The sequence below is a fragment of the Magnolia sinica genome, chromosome 14, assembly GCF_029962835.1.
Source record: "Magnolia sinica isolate HGM2019 chromosome 14, MsV1, whole genome shotgun sequence".
NCBI lineage: Eukaryota > Viridiplantae > Streptophyta > Magnoliopsida > Magnoliales > Magnoliaceae > Magnolia > Magnolia sinica.
The window spans coordinates 79,593,565-79,601,844 of record NC_080586.1 but is presented as its reverse complement, the minus strand read 5'-3'; the positions used below and the strand labels follow the sequence as shown (position 1 = coordinate 79,601,844).

Here is an 8,280-nt window from a genome sequence, read left to right as displayed (position 1 = left end):
AAGGGTTTATGTTAATACCAGGTTTTGCAATAACTGATGGTAAAAACATCTAGATCCTAAAGCTGGTACACGTGTGCCTCATTTCCACGTGCGAGATAGGTGAAATTAGAATCCTTCGTTAGATGTTGTAAGAGCTCCCTCAACCATGTAAATAAATATTGAGCGCTCAAGTTCCGAAAAAAGAAAGTATGTACGAACTGATGTTAAATAGAGAGAGAGAGAGAGAGAGAGAGAGAGAGAGAGAGAGAGAGAGAGCTCCTTTCTCAAGAGAGAGAGTTTAAGCTCCTTTCTCATTCATTTTCTTCTCCAGCTCTTTTGCTCTTTTCTCAATATATAGTCAGTTCCATTTTATCATGAACATCATGATATTAACGTTAAAAAATTAGAATTTTAAGTAGTTCATTTTATAATTATATACTAGACTTTTTGAAAGATGTATATATTAATTTATAATAAATAATTGGGATTTTTTTGACAAAATTCCTGAAATGCCCCCTTTTATTTTTCTTTGAAAAGCAATAAAGTCGAGATTTATAAGATTCACATGGTCTTTGTATGACATCCAATCCATCTAACATGTGCACCAGAACATGGTGATGACTTGAACAAAAAAAAAATTGGGTGATGGGTTAGAAGTGTTTGGATGTTTTTGGGTAGTATAAATTATTTTTTATGGTGTGGCCCACCAAATGATTGGATAAACCATATTTTTTTGCTGATCTGATTATTATTGTGGGCTGCATCTATTGGACTCCTTTGATGTCATATGCATACCAACTAGGCCCCACAATTCTCAACTTAAACATTTTCAAAAGAAAATAAAACAATAAAGGAGACATTTTGGTAGTTTAACACCTTTAAAAGCACTGCTCGGTAACTTCTTATTTAGTAAAATCTGAATTAGTGAAGAATTTTACTTAAAAATTCTCTAAATGATTTTTTGGCAAGATTTTTCCAATAATATCCTGAGAAAAACCTCAAATTTTAAAATCCCTCCAGAAATTCCCAGAGTTGTCACTATGATAGGAACTCACTTAAGAAAGAAAGAAAGCCCATGAAAAACCACAGCATTTATAACACTAATGAAATCAGCTACTAATTCTTCAACTACATGAGTTTGATTGACAGAAAAGAATGTAGTCAGACTTACACCTTTGGTTAACAAGTGCTTAGCTACATTCAATTCAAAGCCCAACCATACTTGCTTACAACATATTAGAATATTCTACAAGGTGTGGAAAATCAATCATGGGCTCATGAGAGTAGGCCTGGCCCAGTGTCACGGATGCTCGACATGTGTCGTCTTCCATGACATCCATTGTTTGAGTGGTCGCACAAGCGATGGCCGATAAGGCCTCGGATAACTGGGCCCTCAGTGTCATGGTCTCTGCAAGAGCCATGGCTAGCTCAGATTGTAATTGAGAGACTTGGGTCTGAAGAGAAGCAATGGATGCAACACAACCATAGATTGGATCCTTGAGCCTTGCATTAGCTTCATAAACCATGCTACTAACAGCATCTCCTCTGTGGTGGGCTGGAATGTCCTGTTATTACAAAAACCCATAACAAAGAAAACCCATCAGAAAAATTGTAAAACAGTACACGTGTGATGAGATCTGGGAAGTTCATCAGGTGGGGTCCACCATGAAGGGTCCATTGTTCAAATTTCACACTGATTAGATGAAACTAACCATCTAATCTGCGGCCTAGGAATGCACCCTATAGTACATAAAATAAGTAGTAGATATCTCATGTTGGGGGGATTAGGATCGCCCAATCATTGTGATTTTTGAGCCATGGATCATCCACTGTGGGGCCCACCTTATGACTGGTCCACTACATGTACAAGTTTTTGAAACATTGGGTTACACATCGATGAGATCTGGACAGTTCATCAGGTGGGGTCCACCATAAGGGTCCATAGCTCAAAATTCATACTGATGAGATGAACCTGTCTCATCGTAAAATAAGTCATATATATCTTATGACACCTTGGGATTAGGGTCGTCCGATCATCTTGACTTTTGAGCCATGGATCATCCACAGTGGGCCCACCTTATAAATGGTCGAATTGGTCTACAGGTTTTTGAATTCTAGACACTACGAATAGTTCCCAATTTATCAAAAAGACCCCTCATTAGGAAACAAAGTACAAAAAGTAGCGGATTTGTTTGACATTTCATCAGCCAAAAAGCTTATTTTATTCATCTAAGAATCGCCGCCGTAGGTAAAATTTTTTTTTTATCGCTCTCCCACTTTTTCATCTCTACCGTACACGTGGCATTTCCCAGGGTGATCAGGGCAGGTAGTCTGGTGACTCATCACATAGATGAACCGCTGCCTAAAAGACTACCATTGATTAATCTTAGTTCATTACATCAGTGATTTTCAAATGCAGATGAGATAATCAGAACCATTAGTCTTGTGGGTCACCCACTAGATTTGAAATTAGTCACCTAATACTACCCATTCCATCACTAATCTACAAATGGACAGAGTAAAGATGACCAGTAGACATAAAATTTCAATAGGCAAAAAATGAAGAAATCAGACGTTGCAATCCTCATGGATAATCAAGGTGGCCCATCAGATCAACGGTCCAGATCACCCATATCATAGATTGTGCTTAAAATTTAAAAACAGTTTATCAAACCAAACAAAACCCAAGTAACAGAATCACCTGCAACATCTTGCTGACATTACTAGCACCGAAGATCCGGTGCACCCCAGCAAACTTCTCTGGCTCAGTCGACGGGAAATGCGGCACGAAAATGCAGTCCTTGGTGCACCGTCTCCGTAGCAGCTTGCACCCAGCACACGGCACGTTGGTCTTGGAACTCGACCTAGACGCCATGCACGGTCTCGTCTTCATGGCTCTGATTCAGCTGATCTCCTACTACCTTTAAATAAGATCAAAGGCTTTCAAAGAAAACGACAGTCAGTCGTCGCCAACCGAGTGTCTAGAACGTCGGATTCGAAAAAAATCGAATGGAAATCGCCAGATTCCATCCAACGATGGAGACCCAAGTGATACGATTGGTCGATGGTGTGGCCCGCTTACGTTAATTGAACATCATCGAAGCGAATCGAAATAGCCAGAGTATGGAGGACTGCCCATTTCCCCAATTCCACCGAAAAACATCCTATCTAGCTACAGATATATATAGAGATTTTTGTCTCGAACAGTTCGAACTAGTTATCTACGATATTAATTATATTTAAGAAGTGTATGGAAGACTTCAAATGCAATTAGTTGCATTTGGACTCTTTGGGATTTGTTTCTCATATCTGGGCCGTCCGTTAGGTCCAGTCCAAACTTCTTCAACTGATGGATGAAAATTGCTGGAATTGAATGGTCCTAAACATTCTGACTGGGAATTTCTTCTACAAATGATCTAGTCCCTCCTTTTCTTTTATCATAAATGCAGGGTCTGAATCCTTTGAGAGGTTTTATACTTTTTTATAAAAATACATGTGGAAAGTGGACGAAAGTAAGTGGACGGTCTAGATTGATGATTTGGATTGTCCACGTGTATAAAAGCAACTACGTGCATTTGAAGGCTTTCGTACACGTAGAGTACTGAATCATTCCTCATGCTTCAAAGGAGAGCTAAAATCACTAACAAGACAAAGTCCTTTGGTCCCCACACCTTCACGTGAGACACTGAGATGGCTACTCATGGATGCGTGATTTTGAATCATTGTCTTCACAACATGCAACTCGTGTGTGAGATCAGGGCCGTTCGTATGGTGGGCCCTTCTTTTTATTTGTCCTGGCTCAAAAAATAAGGTCTGCTGGTCATCAGTTGGGGACTCGGATTCGGTAGTTACCATCACTACCGAGTACTTGAATAGTTCTGTGGGCCCCACCATGATGTATGCATTTTATCCACGCCGTCCATTCATCTTGCGAGATCGTTTTATGGGGTTAGTGACGCCCACCGTTGAAACCTTCAATAGGGCAGACCACGATTTGTTTTTATGTTTTTTTTTCCATCCAACCTGTTCATAAAGTCACATTAAGCTGGATGAAGGGAAAAAATAAAAATAATCTTGATTCAAAACTTCTGTGGTCCACAACAAGTTTTCAACGGTAGGAATTCTATCTCCATTGTTTCCTGTGGTGTGGTCCACTTGAGCTTTATATATGCCTCAATTTTGAGCTTATGATATAAATTAAGCTGGAAAAATGGATGGACGGCGTGGATAAAACACATACATCAGGGTGGGACTCACTGAGCTTCTACCAGTACCGAGCTCAGCAGGGGAGGAGTCACTACGGAATCCGAGTCCCGCTCCACAAGAATGAAAAAATGACTGGTTAATCATTCATTATACACGTACGGACCATCTGATGAATGGACGGCCTGATTTTCAGTCCATAATACGTAAACTAGAGGATCTGCTTGATGAACGGACTAGATCTCACGAAACTTTCCGAATTTGCATGTTTGGGGAGAGCAGGATTGGAGGATCAAGGTCCGTCGTGAGGACAGAGCGCTTTACACATGCAATGCATGCATGCACGTATGCACGCGTGCGCAAGTACGACGTGTCTGCATTTGCATGGCTCCACACAAATGAATACATACACGTGTGATTGTCCGTACAAGTGCGCGTGTCGGCATGTTCATGCACACGTGCGAATATTTGAATTTTAACTTGGAGTTGTAGCCTGGATAAGCATTGAGTGGGAAATTTATAAGGGAGTAGCTGGATTGGTCCAGAAAATATTCAAGGCAGTGCATTAGTTTCGGTCATGTTGAAAATTGAAATACCGTGGTCCTAATGACTCTCTCCGTAGGACACATGGACTGGCGATCAGAGCCGTCCATCTTCAAGGCGGGGGGATAAGGAAAGTATTGTGCGTCTTTGATTGATCATAGCCTACGTTATGTCCCTGATCTCCGCGTTAGTATTTGTAGTTTCTCCATTTGATATTATTACATATTTACACGTGATCCTGGTTTGGGAATCTGACCGTTGATTTGATAATTCCGTGAAAGTTAACATGAACGAGTCAACGGAGCTGATGTCACTAGAAAAACTCGCTCTGAGTCTGACTCAGTCTCATATTGTCAAGACTTGGCAAGTTGGATGGATGACTCAGCTGACTCGAAAGTGATAGGTGGGGATGGCCCACTCAACTTTCTTCTGATAGAAGTTAAAAGGAAAACAACAATTTTCAAGCTCACCTACCTTACTCTGCTAAGGAAGCTGGTGTACCTGAGCTGTACGTTCTCTTGCTTCAGCTATTTTGGATAGTGGTGCACTCCAGTGTCGCCACTACTACAGTAATCTTACATTGGTTGGTAGGGGAAGAAGTGGGGCCCACGTGATACGTATATAGCATCCATCCGTCCATCAGATGCAACACCTCCAAAAACCTTGAGGACCCAAAAATCAGATGGATCAAAAAACTCAGGTGGTCAATAGCATATGGAACAAGTTTAGATGGGACAGTCACCCTTGATTTTCATAGGGTCTACCTGAGAAGAAAAATCCTCCTGATTTTTGGCCTGTCCCTTTGTCTAGATTCGAAGAAGGGTCTCGACAGTTTGGATTCCGTGTAGACAGGAAGGTGGATGCCCTGTGCAAGTCAACAGTAGGTGTCCTCTCTCACCATCTCTTCCCTTTTGTGGGCCATATGATTGTTGTATCCAGCTCATTTTTTTAGCCCTAAATGTTTTTTGAGGCGATACATCTGATGGACGTGTTGGATTTCATTCACATCATGTGGATACCACATCTTCCCGTAGCTTATGGTGGTATTAGTAACAATGGAGTGGCCCACTTGTATATATTTATCTATAAAGTCTTTAGTCCAACCGTTTGGCCATTCCTTCATGTGTGTGTGACATCCGGCCCATCCAAAATATTGGGCATAATGAGGATCACCTTATACAAGAAATTTGCTATTTATCAATGGTTATATATTATTATTTTTATATCATTGCCCATGTGATTGGTAGATGAGGCTGATTGTACATTATCTATTGGGTAGCTGCACCTACAAAACTTTTGATGCCAAGAGCATAAAACCACAAAAGGAAATATTTAAAAAAGAAATTTGAAAAACTAAGCAAACATTAAAAGACGATACACTTGTATTGATGTGATTTGGCAATATGTCTACGACAACTGAATCACGGTATAGAGATTTTTCTTTAGTAAAACAATAAAAACAAAAAAAATTTACAAAATTTACTCCTTACTCTCATTCTTTTGTTACATAAGAAACCTCTTGGCTAAATTTTTTAGAAGATATACTAAAGAAGCATTATCTTTATTTGTGCTCCTCATTATATAGATCACATTACATGAGAAATAATTGTATAAAACAAAACAAAAAATAAAAATAAAAATAGATTTCGATGTACAACACCAAACATCCGTTCATGTACACAAGGTAAAGAGGAGAGAAACATCTCTTAGTAAGAGGCACGTAGATGTCTCATGCCATGAGACTTTCCCATCTTAATATGCTTCCACTTGAAAATTATTTTTTCTAATAATACGAAAATAAAAATATTTTGAATAACAACTGTTCAAATGTCATCAATTACTAGATGATATTATACCCAAAAGAAGTGTTGCACCAAATAAACTTCTCTTTTATTACAATCTTCATCAATATATCCATTATATTAGTATTAGTGTGAATATTTTGCAATGATAATCTTATCTTATTTTAAAGATAACTTTTCAAAAATAATAGTAGCGAACTTCTGTGTTTAGGCTTTGCATGGCAGACTTTATTTTATTTTATTTTTTTCCATATGCAAAACACTTCGAATATTATAATAAATAATAATCTTATCTTATTTTAAACCATGTTTACTAATCAAACATTTTAACCATAGAGTTTTTTTACAGCTTTTGTAACAGCTATATAATTTGCCTTAATGATAGATAGAATAACCATCAATTATAACATCAATTCTCAACTAATCAAATTACTTATAAGAGAGAAATCATAACCCCAATAGACGTCTTATCTAAGTCACCTGCTGATTCAATATCCACATATTCAATATTTTTTATTTTTTATTTATTTTATTTTATTTATTTATTTATTTATTTTTTTGTTCTTGTCAACTCTAATATAATACATTGAGTGTTCTTCAAACAGCGTAAAACTCATTTCATAGCTTATTAGTGTACCTTTTCTGAATTTGTTATATATTTGTTAGCCACATTAACTACATATGAAATATTTGGCTATGTAAACACTATTATGCTACAATTACACTAAAGTAGATAATTTATGACATGTTGTTCTTCTCATCACCTATACTTGATGGCTGAGTTGTCAAAAGTTTGAGATGAGCAGCATAAGAAGTAATCACAAATTTAATTAGAGTTATCCATATTAAACCTAGCCAAAATCATCTCAATGTATTTCCTCTTAGATAAACATGACCTATCACTTTTCTATATTTTTCTATTTCCATATCAAAGATTTTCATTGCAATGCCCAAATACATCTCAAACTCCTTGCTGAGTTGAGGCCTAAATATATTAATTTCAAAAATATGTTTCATAACTATATCAACATGTCATCATCATATACATGTCATTAAATATATGAAAATCATTAGAAAGTTTGTTAAAATAAAAACACCAATCATTAAATATACATGTCCATGGACGTGTCAAAATATTGTAACCATTGTCCTACATAAAGACTTCGTCAATTTACACAAATAATCTTCATTACCTTTAATTTGAAATCCTTTTAATTGATGCATAAATCTACTATTTTAACTCAGAATATAAAAATATTGTTTTAACATTAAGCTATTCTAAGTCAAAGTCAAATAATGCAACTATGGCCGGTAAGATTCGAATAGAAGAGTATTTTACAGCTAATAAGAATACCTTATTGAAGTTAATATATTTATTTTGTGCACAGACATTTGCAACCAATCTTATATTGTACATCATATCTCTAGAACCAAGGAAACCTTTTTCTTTTTCTAAACACCCAATTGTAACCAATAATTCTATTTTCTTTAGCTAATTATACCAGATTTTATGTTTAACTTTTGTGAAGAGACTTTATCTCCTCCTTTATAACAGTTTACTACTTATTAGAATCTTTATTATCCAATGATTTTTAAAATATATATGAATTTTCATGCCCTGTTAATAAAGCATGAATAACCATATTTGGCTTTGTTTTATGCTTTCAATTCCTTTTGAACTTTAAATTCTTATATATCTGCAGTTTCTCCTCTATCTCATATTTATCTTGCACTTCTAACTCATTTATGAATT

The 8,280-nt window shown here is 36.8% G+C and overlaps 1 protein-coding gene across 1 annotated transcript; it reads right to left on the bottom strand.

The window, feature by feature from the left end:
• Positions 1-881: 881 nt before the first annotated feature.
• Positions 882-3,141, bottom strand: LOC131225657 (LOB domain-containing protein 4-like). The gene is made up of 2 exons (XM_058221223.1): positions 2,681-3,141; positions 882-1,544 (listed from the first exon to the last, which is right to left on the bottom strand). Exons 1-2 carry the CDS (start codon positions 2,870-2,872, stop codon positions 1,206-1,208), a joined length of 531 nt encoding a protein of 176 aa, XP_058077206.1. The 5' UTR covers positions 2,873-3,141; the 3' UTR covers positions 882-1,205.
• Between the last annotated feature and the right edge of the window lie 5,139 nt (positions 3,142-8,280).